At 42.2% G+C, this 23,552-nt stretch overlaps 1 protein-coding gene across 6 annotated transcripts in view; it reads left to right on the top strand.

Annotated features, from left to right (window-relative positions):
* The window catches only part of NOL4 (nucleolar protein 4), a 202,768-nt gene extending 181,345 nt beyond the window's left edge, over positions 1–21,423 (top strand). For 5 of the 6 annotated variants that reach the window (XM_057397710.1, XM_057397712.1, XM_057397709.1 and 2 more), the window contains 3 exons: positions 5,155–5,335; positions 13,355–13,435; positions 19,476–21,423. In XM_057397710.1, the coding sequence (XP_057253693.1) occupies positions 5,155–5,335; positions 13,355–13,435; positions 19,476–19,669 (456 nt within the window). In that variant the 3' untranslated portion in view covers positions 19,670–21,423. Of the gene's footprint in view, positions 1–5,154; positions 5,336–13,354; positions 13,436–14,492; positions 15,422–19,475 lie in introns of those variants that run through there. The other variant, XM_057397711.1, reaches the window with a different exon arrangement.
* The last annotated feature ends 2,129 nt before the right edge of the window (positions 21,424–23,552 follow it).

The raw sequence follows: 23,552 nt of genomic DNA, 5'->3' as shown, positions 1-23,552 counted from the left end.
GGGAAAACAGCAGCCTTTTTTCAAGAACAAGAAAAGTTTTGTCCTGTAAAGGTAGTTAGATCCTTAAATGCATTTAGCATTCCTTGAAAAAAAACCCAAACTACAGATATACTAGTGAAAATAACGTGGGTTGAAAACAGGTGCTAGCCCGGCTAATTGTGGAACTTCGGTTTGCTCCCTGTGGGATGGGATTGTGGGGATTAGGAGACTGACAAGAGTATGAAGAGAGAAAGAAAATCTCAAATGGGACCATCAGTGAATGTGACACTGATGAAATACAAACTAGGAATGAAAGAGCTTGAGTTGCTGAAGCTGCTTAGGCATCCATATTTCGAAAGGAGAGATTAGGATTTGCTAGGCAAGAATTCTTAAACTGAAATGGAGAGTAGAAGATGAAACTGGAGAAGCACAGAGGATGAATGAGATGAGGCATAAGGAATTTTGAAGAGACAGTGTAAAGTAAGTTTTAAGGGATAGAGCACAAGGTATACATGATCAGGTCATGGGCAGGGAAATGACAGTGATCTCCAGGTGTCTAGGAAGGGGCCGCCTTCTGGGCACTGCAGTGGGAGCCAGGAATCCTGTGGCTCATCCTCCCTTAAACACCTTTTTCCATGCAGACAATGATGGTCACTACCCTGGCGGCTGCTTCTCTGTGCAAGAGCTGAGATGGGCAGAGAGCTCCTAGCCCCTCAGCCTCCCTGGAGATTCAGCAGGGTGCCCCATGATGGAATTTCTGAGTTTCTTCCCATTGTTTAAAAAATTCAGCGCAAAGAGAAGCCGGGTATGTTGCTGTGGTTGCAGAACTCAAGTGCTTTACATATTAGGTAATGCTACCTTAAGGTTGCCTTTGTTGCCAGAAATCTCAGCATCTTAAAAGCAGTGATAGAAGTCCTATCTAATAGAGAGTATTGGGAGGATTAATTGGGTGTGCTTTGAAAAGTGCTACATGGTTTTATCGTGTGTTTCTATTTATTTAACTTCTGACTCAAAAATCACAGAAATAAATTGGTGTGTTCCAAATAAGAAAAATATAGGAAACATTATCTTCTTTCTTCTAAAGCCGTACTACAAGCTATTGAGGAAATAAAAAAGAAAGAAAAAAAAAGGCACATGAAAGCATGTTTTGTTTTTTCATGTGAATGAATTTTGGTTTTCCTATGTTGAAAAAATGGAACACTGCATGCAAATATTGGGTCCCTGGCTTGGCTATTTGTTTGAAGACTAATCTGCATTTAGTTTTCCTAACTTCAAAGTGGTATTCTAAGAAGTGTTTATTGACAAGAACAATAGGCAATCCACACTTTTTCGTTTCACATATTAAAAAAGTAAGTATAGAGAAAGATGAGACAAAAATATGCCTTTTTGTCTCTTTTCTAAATGAGTGGGGAAAAATCACCATGACATAGGGGCGGTTAAAAGCCATCATTCTCAGAGCTGTTAATTTGTCAGTCTGGTAGATACTGCATTTTATGAAAGCAGCAGGTAAATGCATCTCAGCATCTTTGCCATTTTTAGGTCATTACCATTTATATTCTAGTTGCAGAAGTTTTGTTAGCTTTATAGTTGGCTAGCATTGTCCATGTGAGTTGGTCTGCATGCACACTCCCTTTTGGGTTTTACATTTACATATTATCAATGCCTATTGCAAACAGTGGAGCCAAGGCACTGCTCTCTCTTAACTGGAAAATTTCTGACACTTCTGTATATAAGAGATCAAAATTCAGTAGAGCCCAAATTTGCCAGGGTTTTTTTGTTTGTTTGTTTGTTTTTTTATTTTATTTTATTTTAACCAGCTGTTACTTTTTTATATTCTTCTTGGTGACGGTGAAGGAAGAAAGAAGAGGATGAATCTGTACAGAATAGATCTCAGGTATATAAAAGTGAATGTGATATTCACATTCTTTCTCCCCAAAAAAGAGAGAGCCTGACTTCTTTATGTGTGGTGTGGCTGCAAGGAAAAAGGACAGTTTTGCCTTTTCAAGTACAAAACATTTCTGAAAACTGCTTAAATCCCAGGGGAGTGTATGAAATGTAACATCTAACCCCTCTGGACCAGTCTAATAGTTCATAATCCTACCAGTAAGGGTGACACCTGAGCCTGCTCAAAAAATGCTCACCAAAAACCCTGCCCTGCTTCTGCATTTAGTCAAACCTGAAACAGTGAGCTAAGCACTTAAAGGAGGCCAGATTTCAGGTATGAAATGCATAGTAACTTATTCATCATTTAGGTACAGGTAATTAGTCTGCTCTTTAAAATTATGTGTAATATTTAGAGGAAGCCACCTTTTGTATAGTGGCTGAGAAATTAGAGCTTATTTGCAGACCCAGGAGTCCTGAGCTCAGCATCCTTCTCAATTCTTTTCATCCCTCCAAGCAGTGCCTTCCCCACCAGGAAGGCACTATGCCTGGGCTCCACCTCAAGCTCCAGCACATGGTGCACCATGGTGCATAGGGCTGCAGCTAGTTCCGTACCAAGTTCCCCCTTTGCCAAGACAGCTCTACCCTTGGACTCCCATCAGAGCAGCTTGTGAGTTTTGCATTAGGGAGTAGCTGGAAAGGAGCAGGTCTGGAAGCCTCCGAGGACAGCACTTCTCTGAAAGAGGACTGAGTCATACAACCCTGTCTCTTTGCTATCTCTCTAGCCCTATGGATTGTGTGTTTCTTTCCACAGAGTGGCACAGCTTCAGCTACAACTCCCACTGTAGTTTTGCTTTGAGCCTCGTTGCTAGGAGATGGCAGCTCTGAGTTCAGATCCCCTCTTCACCACAGCTAGCAAAGACCTGGCATCCCAAATTTTCTGCCTCTTCACAGTGCATTGCAAAAAGGAGCCAGAACTCAAGTCTCCCACTCATTGGCCGTTCGCTCTGGCACAAGGGCTGGTACACGCCAAGGTGCACCAAGTGCCCTTGCTATGCCCTCTGGACAGGCTCTGCTTGCTAGAAGCTCAGTGCATCAGCTCTGCAAGGAACTCACTGTTAGCTCTTCAGTGCATTGACTCTGGAGGACATGTAAATTCAGGGACAGCAAATTTGTGGGTTCCAGGCAGTCCAGGTAAGGAGACAGGCCCCCTGAGATACTCTGCTCAGCCATAAAAGTTAGTCCTGTTTGCACTGCACTCCTTGAGCACAGTCCAGTCCTCAATAAATTTGCAGAAAATCCCTTATGCTCTTTCTGAGAATGAGGCTCTGAGTGAGTCTATAGCAGGAAGTATCATCTAGTTTTAGGCATACGGATACAGAACGCGTCAGCCTTCAGAATATTAAAGTTTTGGACAATGAGTTAAGCTTTGCTGCCAAGGTAGATCTTTACTGTATAGCTTATGAATATTTTCTCAAAGAGTATAATACATTTTCTCTTATAAGAAGAGACAGCAATGGCCTTTGGAGGTAAAAGGTGAATTACATTAAAGTTGAACCCCTGACAAAAATACATTGCAATTTCGGCTCTTTGTTTAAGCCTATTATTACTTGAGAAAATGCATAGGAGACCAGTGTAGCCAGCTTTTTTAACAATACAAAGCTTTGCCTCAGCTCATATTAATGCCCAGGAGGCTCCATTCTCATTGTTTATGGAATTAATTATCTGATGGTTCAGTGTTCTGTATTAAATATTAAAATATCTGTTAATAATATATATACCTTCTCCTGGGTCTTCTCAGTTGTGCCCAATTCTCTTTCACCAATACATATCTACAAGGCAGGGATGTCTTAATCTCAGAAGCTGGTAGTGTCTTATTTGAGAGGTAGAATTGGCAACTGCTTCTAATACAAACAGGAAAGCTACTTCAGTACCCTTTTGGCTTCAACACAGAGACTGGACCCTGTTTGAACTATTTGATTGCTGTGTGCTGTTATACACATTCTTATTTTTAAGTGAGCATTGTAAAAAAAGTTTGGAGATATTTTAGAGCATTCTTAATAAGTTTGGTATATTTAGTAACCATGAAAAGATTGTGCAGGGGAGAGAGGCATGAAATGGACAAAGTCTTACATAAAGGGGGGATAATTCTGAGAGGCCATTTTTCAGTTAACTACTCTGAAAATGTCGGCAAACATTCTCACCTCTATTTTTCAAATACTGATCTTCTGTAGATCCATTTCATTTGAAACCACTGAAATATGTTTTCCTTAGTTAAGAGTATAAAATCAGGCCCATGAAAAGGCCCCAACTTAAAGAAAACATTCAAGTATATTTGCAAACTAAATCAGAAGTTCTGGCATTCAGGTCCCTATGGTGAGTGGAGCAGTCACATGCTGATCATTTTCCTCATTTCCAGCTACTAAAACACATTAAATCTTATATTAATGCTTTTCTTTTCACCTGTGTCATTACTAAAGTTGCTACAGGGGCATTCTCTGATGATATGTGGAGGTGAGGTGCTCTAAGCAGTAGCAGTATTAAGTGTAGAAGGGGAAAAAAATACACCTAAACCATGATCTTCTTTAGGGGAAAATTGGAGGGCTGTTGTGCTAAATCCTGTTAAATATTGTGCATATATCTCAGAGGCAAACAGGGAGCACTGAAGGCAACTCATGGTATACAATCAGCAACTGCTCATACACACATAACCAATGCTTTCAAGTCACATTTGTAGACACCTGCTTACCACTTGGCCCATGTATGGATGGACATTGACTCAGCCCTCTGCAAATATAGGAAATGCTGCTTTATTCCATTCCTCTATTTCTTCTGTCATTTCTGAGGCTGGTACATCAAAAGAAGTGGTTAGTGCATTCTCTATTGGTTTGTCTTATCAGGAAAGATGTGATTTGCTGGCTCGGAAGAATTATTCTTGTACTCAGAAAATAATGGCTTTTTTCCATCCTTTCCATGCTATTTCTGGACATAGTCGGGTTTTGCAGGAGACTGTGACCTCTTCAGGGTGAGAGGATGCATCTTCTCCTTTGAGAAAGAGTGTGGTTGGCTTGTGGAACACAAATGAATATTCTCAGATTTGTAGGAAACCAAATATTCTTGTTTATTTCTTTCTGAAAAGAAATAATGGTCAATCAAAAACTCATCTGTGCTTGTTTAATGTGCTTGTTTTATACTCTTCTGAAAGTAATAAATGTGGAGTCTTAACCATGGAAAAGACCCTCTAGTGCAAGGATAAATGTAACAATAATTCAAAACCTTTCCTTGTTTTTGCAGGATGAGGCTGCTCCGGCTGACAAGCAGTACAAACAGGAACCAGCCCAGGTCACTTACTCAACATCAGCTGTTTCCAGCACACAGGAAGTGTTGTACATCAATGGCAATGGGACCTACAGTTACCATAGTTACAGAGGGCTCGGAGGTGGGCTGCTAAATCTCAACGACGCTTCTGGCAGTGGTGAGTTTCCTCACAAAATGTGCCTGTGTGTATATGTGCTCATGTGTACGTTTCCCCCTGCTGCACAGAAAGCTAGTCCAAGGAGTTCAATATCCATAGGCTATTATCACATAATGAGCAGGAACACAATCCCACAAACAGCTACTGCTGAGCAAAATACTTGCTCACTGCATGCTAGTCTCCTTTAAGTTTCAAGGGACTAATTCACAATAGGGGAAGACTGAGCATGCAGTCTCAAACAAAGCTGAATAAAAAAATGCCAGGTTAAATCTTCAGTCGATTCACACAACTTTATGAGGACCTACCCTGTCATTATTGTCTTCACCTATACTGATCACAGACTGAGGCCATTATTGTCTTTGTGGTTGGAGTTTGTAAACACTGAACTCTGTATTTTGTAACATAAATGAATTGACCTAGATTTCTCACATGATCTCTCTAGCTACTTTAATTTACTGCAGATAAGGATCTGGCATACCAAGTGTTAAATGAGAAACCAGCATCGAATCATAGAATCATAGAATCATAGAATAGTTAGGGTTGGAAAGGACCTTGAGATCATCTAGTTCCAAACCCCATGGCGTGGGCAGGGACACCTTACGCTAAAACATATCACCCAAGGCCTCGTCCAACCTGGTCTTGAACACTGCCAGGGGTGGAGCATTCACAACCTCCCTGGGCAACCCATTCCAGTGCCTCACCACCCTAACAGGAAAGAATTTCCTCCTTATATCCAACCTAAACTTCCCCTGTTTAAGTTTTAACCCGTTACCCCTTGACCTATCACTACAGTCCTTAATGAAGAGTCCCTCTCCAGCATCCCTATAGGCCTCCTTCAGATACTGGAAGGCTGCTATGAGGTCTCCACGCAGCCTTCTCTTCTCCAGGCTGAACAGCCCCAACTTCCTCAGCCTGTCTTCATACGGGAGGTGCTCCAGTCCCCTGATCATCCCTGTAGCCCTCCTCTGGACTTGTTCCAACGGTTCCATGTCCTTTTTATGTTGAGGACCCCAGAACTGCACACAATACTGCAGGTGAGGTCTCAGAAGAGATCACAAGGGGCAGGATCACCTCCTTCGGCCTGCTGATCACGCTCCATTTGATGCAGCCCAGGATATGGTTGGCTTTCTGGGCTGCAAGCACACACTGAAGCCGGCTCATGTTCATTTTCTCATCGACCAGCACCCCCAAGTCCTTCTCCGCAGGGCTGCTCTGAATCTCTTCTCTGCCCAACCTGTAGCTGTGCCTGGGATTGCTCCCACTCAAGGTGTAGGACCTTGCACTTGGCATGGTTAAACTTCATGAGGTTGGCATCAGCCCACCTCACAAGTGTGTCAAGGTCCCTCTGGATGGCATTCCTTCCCTCCAGGGTATCAACCCAACCACACAGCTTGGTGTCATCGGCAAACTTGCTGAGGGCACACTCAATCCCACTGTCCATGTCAGAGACAAAGATGTTGAGCAAGACCGGTCCCAACACCAATCCCTGAGGGACACCACTCGTTACTGGTCTCCAGCTGGACACTGAGCCATTGACCGCAACTCTTTGTGTGCGGCCATCCAGCCAGTTCTTTATCCACCAAGTGGTCCATCATTCAAATTGATGTCTCTCCAATTTAGAGAGAAGGATGTCGTGTGGGACAGTGTCGAACGCTTTACACAAGTCCAGGTAGATGACATCAACTGCTTTACCCCTGTCCATCAGTTCTGTAGCCCCATCATAGAAGGCCACCAAATTGGTCAGGCAGGATTTCCCCTTAGTGAAGCCATGCTGGCTGTCACCAAGCACCTTGTTGATTTTCATGTGCCTTAGCATGCCATCCAGGAGAATCTGCTCCAAGATTTTGCCAGGCACAGAGCTGACACTGACTGGTCTGTAATTTCCTGGGTCATCCATTTTCCCCTTCTTGAAAATGGGGGTTATATTTCCCTTTTTCCAGTCATCAGGAACTTCACCTGACTGCCATGATTTTTCAAATATGATGGACAGCGGCTTAGCAACTTCATTTGCCAGCTCCTTCAGGACCCGCGGATGGATTTCATCAGGACCCACGGACTTGTGCACATTCAGATTTTTAAGATGGTCTCGAACCAGTTCCTCTCCTACAGTGGGCCCAAGGTCTTCATTCTCACAGTCCCTGCATCTGCCTTCCAAGATTTGGGTGATTTAGTCAGAGCCTTTGCCAGTGAAGACCGAGGCAAAGAAGTCATTCAGAACCTCAGCCTTCTCCAAATCCCGTGTAGCCAGTTCTCCCGAGAGCTTCCTGAGGGGGCCTACATTCTCCCTAGTCTGTTTTTTACTTGCTATGTACTTGTAGAATCCCTTCCTGTTATCTTTAATACCTCTAGCTAAGTTTAATTCTAACTGGGCCTTAGCTTTCCTAACCTGGTTCATAATTTCCTGGACAGCATCCCTGTACTCTTCCCATGCCACCTGTCCGTGCTTCCACTTATTATAAGCCTCTTTTTTCATTTGAATTTTCCTCAGGAGCTCCTTATCCATCCAAGGAGGTCTCCTGGCCCTCCTGCTGCACTTCCTTCTGGTTGGGATGCAACACTCCTGAGCCTGTAGCAGGTGATCCTTGAATATCAACCAAGAGTCTTGGGCCCCCCTGCCCTCTAGGGCTGTATCCCATGGAACCTTCCTAAGCAGGTTCCTGAAGAGGCCAAAGTCTGCTCTTTTGAAGTCCAGGGCAGTGAGCTTGCTGCACGCTCTTCTCACTTTCCTGAGGATCTCAAATTCGACCATCTCATGATCGCTGCATCCAAGGCTGCCCTGGGGCGTCACATTTCCAACGAGCCCTTCCCTGTTGGTGAGCACGAGGTCAAGCATGGCACCTCTCCTTGTCGGCTCCTCTATTACTTGCAGAAGGAAGTTGTCTTCTACACAATCGAGGAGCCTCCTGGATTGCTTGTGCCGGGCCGTACCGTCCTTTCAACAGATGTCAGGGTGGTTGAAGTCCCCCATGAGAACAAGGGCCTGCGAGCGTGAGGCTTTTCCTATCTGTCTGTGGAGTGCTTCATCCGCAGGTTCTCCTTGGTCAGGTGGTCTGTAACAGATCCCCACAGTAATGTCTCCCATAGCTATATTCCCTTTAACCCTGACGCACAAACTCTCTGTTGACTGCTCACCTGTCCCCAGACAGAGTTCCCTACTCTCCAGGCCATCCCTAACATAAAGGGCAATTCCCCCTCCCCGCCTGCCAGGCCTGTCTTTCCTAAAGAGCCTGTAACCTTCCATTCCAACACTCCAGTCATAGGAGCCATCCCACCATGTTTCTGTAATGCCTATTATATCATACCCCCATAAACTTGCACACATCTCTAATTCTCTTGTTTGTTCCCCATGCTACGGGCATTTGTATAGAGGCATCTGAGCCGAGCTCCAACTGAAGCCAGCTCTTTGGCTGGAGAAGCTGGGATATCTCTACATCGCTCCGAGCATTTATTATAGGTTCTGGCAACTGACTGGGTGTGTTGGGATGGAATGATGCCCCCCTCCCCCAACACATCTAGTTTAAAGCCTCCTTGACCAGCCTGGCAAGCCTCCTACCAAAACTGCTCTTTCCCTTCGTTATCCATCTATAATCTAAACTGAAAATGGTGCAGGTAATTATGTGTCACTGCAAGGCTGTATGACCCTCTGAAAAAAACCCAGCGGTGTCATTGATTTAGGTAACATTCCTTTCTTTTTACATTCACAAGATTTTGTAATGAACAAATGTAAATGAATTGTATTATTTGTATGAAATAGTCCCCCACATTGATTTCATACAAATTCAGAGCAAAGGACAAGGTTTGCCCATTCTGATAACAAAGGTATTGTCTGTCTGTCAGCAAAAGGTGATTACTCTGGAAGCCTGATGTTCTCTTGCTTCCAAGAACCATACTTAAAATATGTCTCAGAGGACAGGGAAATCCCTGGGGGTTTGTCCTGGCTGATCCCTCTCTGGCTGAGGAGAGTGCTGTTTCAGTACATGGGCTAACATAGGCAAGATGGTAATTGTTCAGCTACAGCCTCTATATTCAACATGCTAAGCAATTTTCAAAACACGATCAGAGCTGCAGCCTGTGAGGAGTTATTGGTATGTGGTGTCCTGATGACCTTCAGTTGTGTCTGCTTCCTCACGTCCCCCCACATCCCAAAACCCTCAAAGATATGTGAATAATTTGCATTAAGTTTTCAAAAGACTTTAAAAAGATAATATTTTAGTTGTCAAAAGTCTTTGACTTAAAGAGTGAATGACTATTACAATGGTTTCCATATGCATGAAAAACACATGAGGTATTGAATATGATCTCTGGTCAAATATTTTCATAGGAGTAAGACAGGCTGTGGAAATCTGATTTCTTGCAAAAATGAACAAGAACTTTAAAATTGTCTTTTACATTGTGTCAGAGAAGATCTGAGCCAGTTCCCACTGCAAACAGTTGATATTAGTTCTTTTACCCAACTAAGAGTAGCATTAAACTCCCATGTGTTGTCAGCAGAAACCATCAGATTTGTCCTGTTTTACATAATCTCAAACTGGGAGGAATCACAACTGTTTTGTGTATTTGTTCTTCCCTTCAACCCTGTTGTAATAGGATACAGTTCCGTAACTCCCATTTTTCAGTGAATTGGGGGGGTTAGGCAAAAGTATTCTATGTCACCTCAGCATGCAATTTAAAAAAAAAATAAGGTACAAATTCAGCATTGTAAATTAGTGTTGCTTTCTGATTTAGAAGCAACATTTTCTCTGTACCTTTACCATGGAGGACTTCAGTGGTTTTTCACAATTAAAGCTCAAGATGGGTTTTGCAGGACAAACAGTGATTATTCAGGAACTGCCAGACGCTGCACAGCTAATGCAGCCAGGGAACTGTGCAGGACACTGCATTTCCCTGGGTAGCATCGTTGGGGACCAATGGATGCTTACAGTTTGCATACTGACATAGGCTCAAACATTTCTTCTTGCTTGCCTTTTCCTACTTGCACTAGAAAATTTCATTGCCCTCTTGACAGACCTCACAGGACAGTTGTTTGCAGTTGTTACACTGTTTCAGGGACTCTTGTTCCAAGCATATAGTAGTCTGCCTGGAGCCCGGATCAGGGATATCACCAGGGCGCTCCCCAACCTGGTGCACCCGACAGACTCCTAACAAGGAGGGTCTGGTTGAAGCAGTAAGGGTTGAGGGCTGCCTTGGTAGCAGCGACCATGAGATGGTGGAATTCAGGACCTTGTGTGGTAGGACCAGTAGAATAGCAAGTAGAATTGCAACCCTGGACTTTAGCAGGGCAAACTTTGGCCTTTTCAAGCAATTGCTAGGGGAAATCCCATGGGCAAGGCTGCTTGAAGGTAAAGGGGCCCAAGATAGTTGGTTGGCATTCAAGGATTGCTTTTTCCGAGCTCAAGATCAGAGCATCCCGACACGTAGGAAGTCAAGGAAGAGGGCCAGGAGACCTGCATGGCTAAATAGGGAATTGCTGGGTATGCTCAGCATCAGTCTATGGGGCGGAGTCTAGTTGGAGGCCTTTATCTAGTGGAGTGCCTCAAGGGTCAGTACTGGGACCAGTATTATTTAATATATTCATCAACGATTTAGATGAGGGAATTGAGTGTACTATCAGCAAGTTTGCTGATGACGCTAAGCTGGGAGGAGTGGCTGACACGCCAGAAGGCTGTGCTGCCATCCAGCGAGACCTGGACAGGCTGGAGAGTTGGGCAGGGAATAACTTGATGAAATATAACAAGGGAAAGTGTAGAGTCCTGCATCTGGGCAGGAACAACCCCAGGTTCCAGTATAGGTTGGGAAACGACCTGTTAGAGAGCAGTGTAGGGGAGAGGGACCTGGGGGTCCTAGTGGACAACAGGATGACCATGAGCCAACACTGTGCCCTTGTGGCCAAGAAGTCCAATGGCATCCTGGGGTGTATTAGAAGGGCGTTGTTTAGTAGGTCGAGAGAGGTCCTCCTTCCCCTCTACTCTGCCCTGGTGAGACCGCATCTGGAATATTGTGTCCAGTTCTGGGCCCCTCAGTTCAAGAAGGACAGGGAGCTGCTGGAGAGAGTCCAGCACAGGGCAACTAAGATGATTAAGGGAGTGGAACATCTCCCTTATGAGGAAAGACTGAGGGAGCTGGGTCTCTATAGTTTAGGGAAGAGGAGACTGAGGGGTGACCTTAATAGTGTATATAAATATATAAAGGGGGAGTGTCGCGAGGATGGAGCCAGGCTCTACTCAGTGGCAAACAATGATAGGACAAGGGGTAATGGGTACAAACTGGAACACAAGAGGTTCCACTTACACTTGAGAAGAAACTTCTACTCAGTGAGGGTGACGGAACACTGGAACAGGCTGCCCAGGGAGGTTGGCTCCTTCTCTGGAGACATTCAAAACTCACCTGGACACATTCCTGTGTAACCTTATCTAGGTGTTCCTGCTCCGGCAGGGGGATTGGACTAGATGATCCTTCGAGGTCCCTTCCAATCTCTAGCATACTGTGTGATACTGTGTGATATGCAAGGCTGTTATGATGGTTAATAAGTTCCTCTTCTGGAGGATAGGATATTTGCTTGTGAATTTTTTCAGGACCTAAGAAAAAAAAAAATAAGAATGAATTTCCTTTTCAATTTAGTAACCCATGAAATGTTCTTGTCATGTTTGCAAATGTTCTAGAATAAAAACAAATATACACCTCAGGCAGGATGTGTGTATAAACAAATACGGTCTGGTTTTGTGTATCTGCTAAAGCAGAAAAAAAAGGAAAAGTTGCAAAAGATAGCTAAAACTCAATGCTTGAATGTCTTTTTCTGGACCTTCCCTCAAAGTAATATAATGATTGTGCCTAGTTAGCTCTCCTATTTAGTACTCCAACTGATGCGTGTATTTTTTGTACTGTGACTCAATTAATTTGGTTATTTCCTCCCCCCATAAAGTTCATCCCTACTCTGATCCCACCTTAGCTATCTGCTTGCCCAGCTGTTCTGGTGTCTCTGGCTCTGGGACCTCTCTGTGCCTGCTGTTGCAGTGTTTCTGTCCTCAGCATGTCCTTTCACATGGCTAATTATAGAACCATAATTAGTTCCTTACACAACTGTATGGGGCAAGCCTTCATGCGACTGCTCAATATGAGCAAGCAGAATGCAACAGCTTGTACAGTGACCCCTCCTTTATTGTAGACAGGAAAAAAAAGCACAGCAGGAAAAGGCTTGGGCTTATAGCACCAAGGTCTCTTTTTTCCCCTGCTGTTAAACCCTTTAGGCCAAGCCAGCTTGGCTGGAAACCTTTACCCCATCACCAAGAAATCTGTGGGTTGGGGAGAAGCCTGTGGGTACATTGTCCTTGATTCTTATAAATCTTAGAAGAGGGCTGTTCTTTGAGAAGGATGGATTTCCATGGCTCTCTTTTTAAGGCTAATGCAGTTCCTGCTACAGAACTGAATGGAGAATCTACAAGGTGGGGTAGCCCAGCGGGTACAAACAAAACTTGCTTGCCAGCTTGTAGCCAGCCACCAAGGCTTCAGCTGGACCTGCTCCATCACACCTGGACCAAGCTTGGAGGGATGGCCCAGCTTGAGGGCAGGAGGGTGAGGATTAGAGGCAGTCTGTTCTGTTAGGAGCAAAATCTCTTGCTGTTGCCAGAAGCTGTTGAAGTCCCTGCATGCTGTCTAAGCATCTCCTGACAGCGTGGAATCGCCCCACCTCCCCATGTGTTTCTGTCCAGTGGGTTGCCATCCACCCTCTCCTGCTGACTGTCAGCTGTCAGCACTCTGAAGTCAGGGCAGGCTTGTCAGAGCCTTGCTCTCCATAGCCACTTTTCCTGAAGTCTGTTTTCCCTAAGAAGTGTGGACAGGATTTGTGATGTGAAGTTGTTTCTTCATCGTTACCTGGTTTTCTAGGTGGAAATGTCAGTCATTTCCCTTTGTGTGTGTAAAAAGAGAGGATGTTTCAGACTCAGTGGCTGATCGGCCATGCAAAACGTGCCTTCATGTCATGGTAAGAGGAAGCAGCTGTTGTGTCTCTGTTTCTCTACACAGATCTGCAGCCTACCTCCACCACAGCTGCAACTCAGCACTGCATCCCAGGCACCACAAACGTCCAGTCCCCTTCCAGCTCAGGTGAGTCCTCCCACCGAATCTGAATATGTTCATACCACAAGCAAATCAGCCTTCCTGGTCCTTCTGCCTTCTCGTCCTTCTGCCTCCTGAACCTTCATGTGGCACAGCCCTGCTGAAGACGAGCTGGGGGAAGCTCCTGGAGCTGATGCTGCTGAGTGGTGCTTCTTCACTTTTGTATGTGACAGTAAAGAGGATGCCTCATTTCTGCAGCCTCAGATTTGGTGAGGTTGTAACCTTCTGTAAAATGTTGGTGTTTGCATGATCAGTAGAGGCTTCTTGGCAATAAACTAGGGAAAAAAAAAGAAGTCCAGCTGAGCATATACAGTATAAAGCTAATTCTTAAAGTGCTGACTGGGTTACCAGTGCAGCAGCATGGCTAGCTGCAATGTAGGGGTTGACAGTTTTTTGCTGTGGTTGATCTCTCCAGCTCTTTTTTATACCTCTACTGTTGCACAGCCTCCTGTCTTCTCAGTCCTACCCTAATGGCATCAAAGTGGAAAGAGATGAGACGAAACAGCTAGGCTCCAACACAGCTGGAGCCTGGGGCCTGAAGGAATGCAGAACAGGGGTGATAGAGTTAGGAACCTGGGAGAGTGCATTTAGTCCCATTTACAAAGGCAAAATGTGGGCTCGGGAGATGCTAAATCATTTGACCAGTGTTGTGGCAAAGATGGGAATTTCTTGCTGGGAAATGCTGGCTGAATTCTATAATAGACTCATCCTTACATTCCTCATCACCTTCCCTCCTCCTCTTCAAATTATCAGACACATGGTATATGCAAGTATTAATCTGCTCCCACCGTAGAAATGGAGATGGAATGTCTGTGGATATATTGGGCAGTATCCTACTTTTCTAGCTTTGTTCATAGTTCAGGATACAGCCATTACGACAAGGAAGGTATATGCCACCTAATTAATCTCCTATGGTGGAGAGGAAACATTACTGTTTCTGTACATAATCATTTCATCACAAACCAGTGTGCTTGATGATTGTTGAAAATTCATGATAATTTCTGTGTTTTCAGACATTTCTGTGTTTTCATATCTCTTTCCTCAGGCAACGCAGCAGTTTTTTCTGCTATCTAATTTAGCTGAAGGTGTGTTTCCCAGAGGGAAAGGTGTAGAAGGGAGAAGGAAACTTGAAAGATCCAATTCATTAGTCCCTGTTTTCTTGATCTGAGCTCTGGCACTTCAAACAATAGTGTTACTCACATCTGCTCTGTATTTGAAGGCAGGAGGCAAAGAAACATTGACAGATGCATAATGTCACAATAAAACATTCTTGCAATAATAAATACATCTGATTTGGAAAAAGTAACATACTTTGATAGCTGTTTCTATTTATTTTTATTGGGGTATGTGAGAATCTAGTGCATACTTTTAGAAGCACTCATGGTAAAAAAGGGGAGAGGTGCAACAGAAAAGATGGGCAAGAAAGATTTCAAGGCATGGGCAAATGTATTTTTCTATAATGAAGCGCCACTGCTTTTTCCATCTTCACTGATGAAAAAGGTTGCTCACCTATTAATGAGAATGTAGAAGCATGGCTGCTTAAGCACATCTAACTTTTAAAAATTATTTTTGTTATTCTAAATTAATATCTGCAATAGTTATAACAATTTTGAGAGTCACTGACACATTTATTATTCTCAGGAGCTGTTAATTATAAGATTGGTAGCTACCCAGTGACAACACACAATTCTTAAGGGATTTTTGCTGAGACAGTCGATACTGTCTGAGCAATCAGTAACAGCACGTCCACATCTGACCCATATTTTGGAATTTGACATAAATCTTGTTGCTGATGTGTAATGCATGAGGCAATAACTACTTCCACTTAAGTCTTGTAATTTACAGAAAAGACATTTGTCCTGCAGTGTATTTAATTTTAGGTATTCCAAGCAGCTAATTTGATAAATGACTGTCTAGCACATTAAGAGTAGGTTTTCAGAGTTTTCATATTCAGCTTGATGTTGTTCCAAAAAGAACAGTTTCATTTCACAAGGGCAATCAGGTCTATGTAACTGGACTGAGGTGGCAAATTGAAAATATTACCATGTTGAAGTGTCAATCAGGTGGCCTTCCAAGAGGCAAAGAACAATGCTTCAGTTTTCTGAAAGAATATAAAAGAAAGGATCTGTCTCCGTAGTTTGTTAAACCTACTGCTTAAGAGAATGTTGTGCTCTCATAAAAACGTGGGAGGTGACAATCATCAGTTATAATAGTATGCACTAAGAGAAATAAATAAAGTATCCTCTCTTCATCTCTATGATATGTGCTGAATCTTTGCTTGAACACAGACACTGTGGAACCTGACAATGTTTGCAGTCATGATTTTTAATTGTCCTGAAGTACTCCAGGTTAGGAAGCTGTATGCTAAAATGTGCAGTGTCACCTTGAAGGAGCCTAACACTGCAAAATTCATTGGAAAAGTACAGTTTTCCCTCTGTACGAGGATACACTTCCTTGTTCCTGTGAAGACTGGCAGCTTACTAAATAATGTCAAATAAACTAAGGGAATAGTTCTATTAAAAGTGGGGATGGTTATTAAAAGAAATGATGACAAAGCTGTTCAGTTTTCTCCAGATTTAGTCATCCATAGTGATGGCTTCTGGAGATAGAGGTACGTAGGTACATGAAGTGTCTACTTTAACCAGCTCTTTGAAGACTTCAGAATATCCAGAATCAGCTGGATTTATTTGTCTAGGTAAAGAAATGTGGTAGATATTTCTGAGTAATATTTAGGTTCCCACTTTTCAATAGCTGATTTGCATAAAATTACACAGGAAAAATCTACACTCTAAGCATAAGATGTATTTATTCCTTATTTTCTGAATGACCAGGTATGACTGATGAAGCTACAGATAACTGATAGCATTTTTAGCATATAGCTGCCTGGACAGCAATTAAGAATCAATAGCACTGTGAGTGAGTGTCTAGCACAGCAATTAAAAGATGAGACCAGTGTAATACATCCAGGGCCTAGCCTGTGACTTAGAGTATTCTTCCAGAAATAAAGCTTGAGTTGTCATAGACAAGCTTTGGAAGTGAGGTGTAGGGGGTCGCATAACATAATTAAAATAACTAAAATCCTTATCCTTACATCGAACATGGTTTGTTCTCTTTCTGTTCAGCTTTCTGCCAGCATATGTAGCTTCCTTTCCTGAAAAGGCATGAGTGTACTGACTGTCCTGAAACCATAGCCATGAACACTCTTCTCTGTGTGTGGATTTCTTTGCTTTTTTTGCTCAGAAGGCTTTTATTTGAGGGGAAGGAGGACAGCACTGTGACTTTTTAAATACAAGACAGGAGTCGGGGAGTAAAGTAACATCCTATTTTCATAGTATATAGAAAGAAAACAGATATCAAGTAGCTTGAAGGAGCTGGGGTAAGTTAAAATCCAAGATTTCTTATTTCCTTTGTGTATAAGAAAACTGTATAAGAAAGAAGTCTTCCAGACCAACAGGAATCCTGAATCCTGATGGTTCCTTGTGTATGCAGACTGCAGATTTGCACTTCCTCAATCTTTGTTTCCAGTATCTTCAGGGATTTGAAGATACATATTCAGACCAGTTAAAAAACTTCTCTCATGATAGTTAATCCAGACATCTAGGAATATAGAGCCGGATCTTCTGTTTGTGTAAACCACTGTGATCCTATGGACTTGTGAGGAGTTATGCTGATTTATGTGTGCTGGACATCTGGTCTTCTCCTAGTTTTCTTTTCAGAGTGGTGCTTTTACTTTGTGCCATCAATTTTTGTAAGGAAAACCTCAGAGGTGTAAACAAACACATTTCTATGTATTTTCCTCTTATGAGTGAAATAATATTATAAAATTTATTCAATCACTTAAAAATCTGGATTACCAATGAGAAAAGCCTTTCAGTTTTGTCTCAGAAAAAGACATGCCTTGCTGCAGGAGCTCTGTTCTGCCATATATTGTTTGTGTGGTTTTGGCTGTGACATGAATGAGAGTCAAGGAAAGAACATAAAAGTTAAAGTAGGTTGGTTCATATGGAGCACAATGCCCTCAATATGTCAGTGGTAGATTTTTCACTACCACCTCAATAAATATAGAAGTCTTTAATGGCTTCTTACAACCATTCAATCCAGCTGGCTTTATGATTTGTATACCCTTCTCTGTGCTGAGTTAAGATTTTACTTGGAAATATCCTCTGAGCTTCTTTACACTGTGATTGTTTCCCTGCAGCATGAGGTCACAGTGAAACAAATTCACTGAACTAATTGTCCTTTTATTTATGCTTTGTACACTGGAAGTCATTTAAAAGTCAGTTCATTTATGCCTGTTTAAAACTGGATAATACAGTTGTAAGGCTAAGTGCTGTTCATGCTAGTTGCGTAGTAGGAAATAAGATCTAATAGGACCCTGTCTGTTTGAGAATTTTCTCTTCATAGTCCCAGCCCTGCTTTCATTCACTCAAGAGGAGATTTTCATTAACTTTGGTGAGTGTGGGGATATGGCAATCTCTACATTCTTTGTCATCTGCGCCATCTCTGCATAAGCATAAAAGGCAGAAAAAGGTTTATGACCAGATCTTCAGCTTCTGGAAATCAGTACATCTCTTTCCATTAGTGCTTAAGGTAGTGAGTCTGGTTTTGAATCTTGTGATTTTGGTGTGGTTATTTAGGAGAACCTCTACAGTATGAATTGGTGTGTTCTGTATTCTGCAGTCGAAGATGCTAAATTTTAAGATTATTACAGTCTTCTTAGGAAGCAAGGTCCATCCGGTGAGCCAGTGCTGAGAAATCCTTGGCATTGACATACATTGTCAGGTGAAATTGAACAGTGACATTTTTCTCATTGGAAAGCAAGATACATTGCTTTGAATAACTTGATCCCAATTTCTAGGAGAGTATTAAGATGAAGATCAGGCTAGTCTGATCTTCTGCATGCCAAAAGTATAGATCTGCTACACTGTCAAAATGAACGAGTCATATTTTTAATCATTTGCACATTCTAAGCTGCTTGATAGGCACACTTGCCACCTGTATCCTTCTATGTTTAAAAAAGTCCTCAGTCCAATTCTACCTGTCCAAATTTACACTCCAGGAAGTAAAAAATGTATTATGTTTAGTGGAAAATGGAAGCATCTCATCAAAGTGTGATATATCTTAGCTGATTATTAACTATAGTCAAACAGGGAAATTCCACACAAAGCCAAACTGCATAATGGCAGACGTTTTTGCCCATCACAGTAACCTGCAGACTGCTCTCAGGAGTGCTGTCTTCTGCAGCATGCATGCTCTTGTGAATATTCTTTGATGAAATGATCTAAGTATATTCGTATAAGCTGCCAATGCAACACGGTGATTGCTGCAGATTCTCTTGTCAGTGATCAGGCCTTACACGATTCTTGCAACATATTGCCAGTTGTATGCAGCCCCCGCAGGTTGATAGTGTACCCCTCACTGAGGCAGCCAGATTGTCGCCAGCCTAATCTCGTTCATGTCCAGCTATTTATATAAGCAATCACATGGTGTCAGGGCTAGTCAAGTGAATGACCATTTATCTGCATCTGTAAGGGATTCACAGTCTGGCTGCATGCTGATTGAAGCACAAAATGTGAGAATAGATAATTGGGAGAACATAAGTTTGGTATTTTGTGATAAAAAACTGCAAGTGTGCAGCTTGCCATGAAGGCTACAATGGCAGCTGGAGCTGGGGGAGGCACAGGAGGTGAACCTTCTGCCTGCTCACCAGCGTCAGATCCCAGGGCAGTGTTGGGCTGCAAGTGGCTTACTTACTCTGTTGGGATACCCCCCAGAGGATAATTTTCTGTGGACTGTGGACTTGGCCCTCATATTATGTAAGTAGAACTTAAAGGGTCTTTGTCGTATGTAATTATAAATTGCTGTGATTTCTGTCAAGGCAACAAGGCAGTTTTTGCTTGTTTCTGCTACTTCTCACTGGCACCCAGCAGAGAGCAGATTTTGCTACTCTGCATTCGTAGCGACAAACCTGTGAAACATCTCTGGCAGCAGATCTGAAGCTTCTTTTCTTTTCCTTTGTTATCTGCAGGTCCAACAGATCTCAGTATGAAGAGGCAGTTAGCAACCAGCTCTGGATCCTCCAGTAGTTCAAGCTCTAGACCCCAGCTGAGTCCGACTGAAATAAATGCAGTGAGGCAGCTTGTGGCAGGGTATCGAGAATCAGCCGCATTTTTATTGCGTTCTGCAGATGAACTGGAAAACCTTATTTTGCAGCAGAACTGAGTCATGTGACCTTCACACTGGCCTGGTCTTATCTCAGAGTTTCCACTAATGACATTTTGATTTCCCAGAGCACACACTTCAGTTACTGCACAGTCTTTTAGGAGAGTTAATTACCATAATGCCACACTGTTCTTGATCCATAAAGTGATGTGTTAAGGTGCTTCAAGTGAACTTCGACCTCTGGTACTGCCGAGGTACTTTACTGTGTCCAGCCTATTGCTTTTGTTTTAGTGTGTCAGCATAAATATCGAAAAAGTGGCTAGAAATTAACTCGTTCTAACAAGTGGAGGAAACAGAAGATGCTGTGATGGTTTAAAAATATATGGTTCAAGATCCAAGTGCAATATTAGTGGAATGTGATACTGACTCATTGGACTTAAAGCTGCAGTATATGGCAAAACGTTGCCAAATGTCCTGTTGCTACAGGGCACAATTGCAATTAAAAGGATCTTGTATTTTAAAAAAATGTAATTTTTATAAAAAACAAAACGAGAGATTTTTGTTTTCATTCAAGATTTTTCATTTTTACTTTGGTAAACTTTTTCACTGGTCCTGAAAATGTTTTGAGGAGCTATTTTAAGTCCCCCCTTCCTCTCTTGAACCCCTGACTGTGCCCTTCTCCCCAGCTTCATATTCTTTCTACAACAAGTAACTCTTGATGCTGGATAATTCTTCCCCCGTGTACTGTAAATTCTCATCTGTGGAATACCTTCCAAAGGAAGCATGCATTTCCTGCATTCATACCATTCTCAACTCCATTCTGTAATATATTGCAGCTTTATTAGCAATTAATAAAGAGTTGAGGGTTTTTTTAAAAAAAGACATATCATTGAGAAATAAAAAAAAGAGAAACTGATTTCTTACGGTGAGCTCATCTAACTCCATGATCACTGCTGCTGTCCTATACAAGTCCCTCTAGTTGTGATTGGATGTAGATGATGAATGTTAAGAGGTTGCAAGTGACAATCTGAAAATTTGCACTCTGTGTGTATTTATTTTCTTTTCCTTAATTTAAACAAAATTCTTACCAAGGAAGTTCATTGACACTTCTGGTATGATTTGTATAATTCCCAGGCCTAGCTAAAACATGTACAAAACTGTAAATGGATGCAGCTGCAACTATAATAAAACTCTTCTCTCCCCTTCCCCACTCTTCCCAACCCCTCTATTTCTTATTTTATAATATTGATTACACATTAATGGTGTTTTCTTTGTGCACTACGGCAGGCTTATTTTTAAGTATATAGAAAAAAGTACTTTAGTTTATGCTTACTGTACTATCTGTTCTGTTGTTTAGCTTTTGTTGAATAACAAGTTTCTTGTGCATTCCTAAATTTGCCTTATTTCATGTACAAAATTTTATGTAATTCCGTTTTTGACAATGAGTTTAAGGCATCAGTGATATTTTATATCTACTTGTTACATATAGTTTTCCAAGTAATGACTGTGATTGTGACCAAGTAATGTGCACTTTTTCTTGTAACTGTGGACATTGCTATGCTTTTTTTTCTCTAGTGTTTCTAGAATTACTGTTGCTTACAGTTATGTAAAAGAAAAAGAACTTTTGTGATACTGTTGGTGAATATTAATGTGAAAAAGCCTATGAAATATGAGTATTTTGGAGGTACATAGATACACAAACATCTCTAAGTTGTGGACTGATGTTCACATATTTAAATGAGAATTCAAAACCTGAGGGCTGGAATCATTTCCTCTGTTTTGTTTGGGTAAATAAACAGATTTCTGTGTTTAAATACATGATTGTGAAACATTATAACATTTAACTTGACGTAGCATTTAAAGCTCTAAATGTTATTGTCTTTAAGCAGGAAGAAGGGCCTTCCAGCCCAATCCATGCAGACACCCAAACTTCATATCTTAAAATTATTGAGTAAATCCAGTAGCCTGATCTAGCTGCAACTTTACATTAATGAAGAATTTGATCAGTAGGAGCCAGAAGTAAGTGGTCAATAAATCATGAGATCCGAGTCACTAGCATTTTATAATTGGAGGCAAAAACTTTTTGCCACTCTCCATTTATTCTTAAAAACCTAGTGGATGTCTTTTTAAAGGCACTTATTCTTGGATATGAGAACATTGTTGTGAATTCTTACTAGTTGCTGCCTATCACTTGAGAGATCTCTTCTCACCATCTTCTCACTCTTGTGAAATCCTGTATCTTGTCTCTGCTATAGATGTGTAGTTGTCTCAGCTTTTGTGTCACAAGGCACTCAAAAGCCTGTTAGGAGCTAAGTGCCTTTTTTCTCCCATCCACTTTCAAGTATCTACAGCTTCTTCTATTTCTGGCACGCCAGGTCACTTGTGCCAGGTCACAGTGACTTGTGCCAGGTCACTATCTTGGCCTCATCCAAAGAAAAGCTCTGGCATGCATCTTCCACAGAGAAGAATGGTAACTGTGTCTAGGTTTCAAAGTTTCATTAGTGCTGTTGTTCAGGGCAGTGTGCCTCAAATTGCCAAGTGAGCAGCAACCAGCAGTTTGTGTAAGAGGCTATTCAGCCAGCCAGGCATGACTCTCAGCTGGGCAGATGCACTGTCTTGCTAAATTCAGGTAAGAACAAAAGGCTAGAGGATGTTAAAAAGATTTACTTCAGCATTCTACCCTCTGGCTCCTCTTTGATCTTCCCCAATTACTCCTTTTGAGGAAGAAGTAGGAAAGTTGAGGGTCACCATATGATCTTCAAGGCCTATGGCTAGTCTCCTGGTTTTACTGCTCCACCCCCAGCCTACTTTGATAGCTCTCCAAGCATGTCTTCTATGGCACAAATATCCTCTTCTGGCTGCCTTCTCTGAAACACTTAGGGCCTTCTTCAATTATAGGAGCAACAGACCTCCTTCTCTGAAGGCTCATGCAGATGCTTAGCTTTGAGTCCTCAAGTACTTTATGTATTCCGAATACCAGCATACTGATGGGGTTTTTACTCTATAGTTGTTTCCACTGGACTTATTAATCTATTCTTTGGAATGGATCATAGACTGAACTACAGTTTTAACTTCCCTTTTTTCTAAGAGGGTACTGAAGTTCTGACTTACCAGTGAAGGAAAGACTGTAAATCTCAGTCACCTTTATGTGTGCAAATCTAGAACTAAGCCTCACAAATAAATTTGCCCTCTTAGATGCTGCATAGGTCTCAGAGCCACCTACTTTCTGCCTGCTTTGGACATGCTAGGGTAGTACAGGCACAGGTGGAGAAGATCTTGCAACAGCTGTAGACTGAGTCAGGTATCCAGAAATAACTTCAAACTTATTTCTTTCTCTTGTCCACATCTTCAGTAATGACTGGCTGGTCACCTCAGCCTACATAGTGCTGTTAGGGTAAGGCTGTTTTAAGGCTGAGTATGACTGCTAAAGGCTGCCTACAGAAAATCATTATCCTTATATTCAATATCTTTATCCAGTTCGTACTTCAGGTTGATGGATGTCTCCTACAGAACCTTGTCAGTGCAGACTGGCAGGTGTTGGTCTTCCTTGAGATAGCCTCAAGTCTCCAATGATCCTGGAGTTTCCTTGAGAGTGGCCCTAGAAGACCTTCAGATTTCAGTGAGTTTTTGGAAAGAGAGGGATGGTGGGAGAGTGTCATATAGTGTCCCTACATTCCCACCCAGACTGAAGTACCAAACTTGACCATTTTCTCAGTGAGTTGTGTCTCTTTAGGCTTGCATCCACACTGGTAAGAGGAGTCATTTACCCATTCTTCTCTCCATGATTTCCAGGGTAGATGTCATTGTTAGGGCAAGGAACTTTGGGTAATATCTTTAAACGGAACCTTGGGCTGTGGGAGTGGAAATTCCAGCCAGTGTAGCAACTAACAAAATGCGTTCACTGCTTTTGATGCCAGCTGGGAAACTGGAGTCAGAACATGTA

The sequence above is a fragment of the Pezoporus wallicus genome, unplaced genomic scaffold (assembly GCF_028554395.1).
Source record: "Pezoporus wallicus isolate ANWC-B61680 ecotype Strahan unplaced genomic scaffold, APGP_CSIRO_Pwel_v1 contig_227, whole genome shotgun sequence".
NCBI lineage: Eukaryota > Metazoa > Chordata > Aves > Psittaciformes > Psittacidae > Pezoporus > Pezoporus wallicus.
The sequence above is the reverse complement of the archived record's forward strand: the minus strand, read 5'-3'. Positions and strand labels throughout refer to the sequence as shown.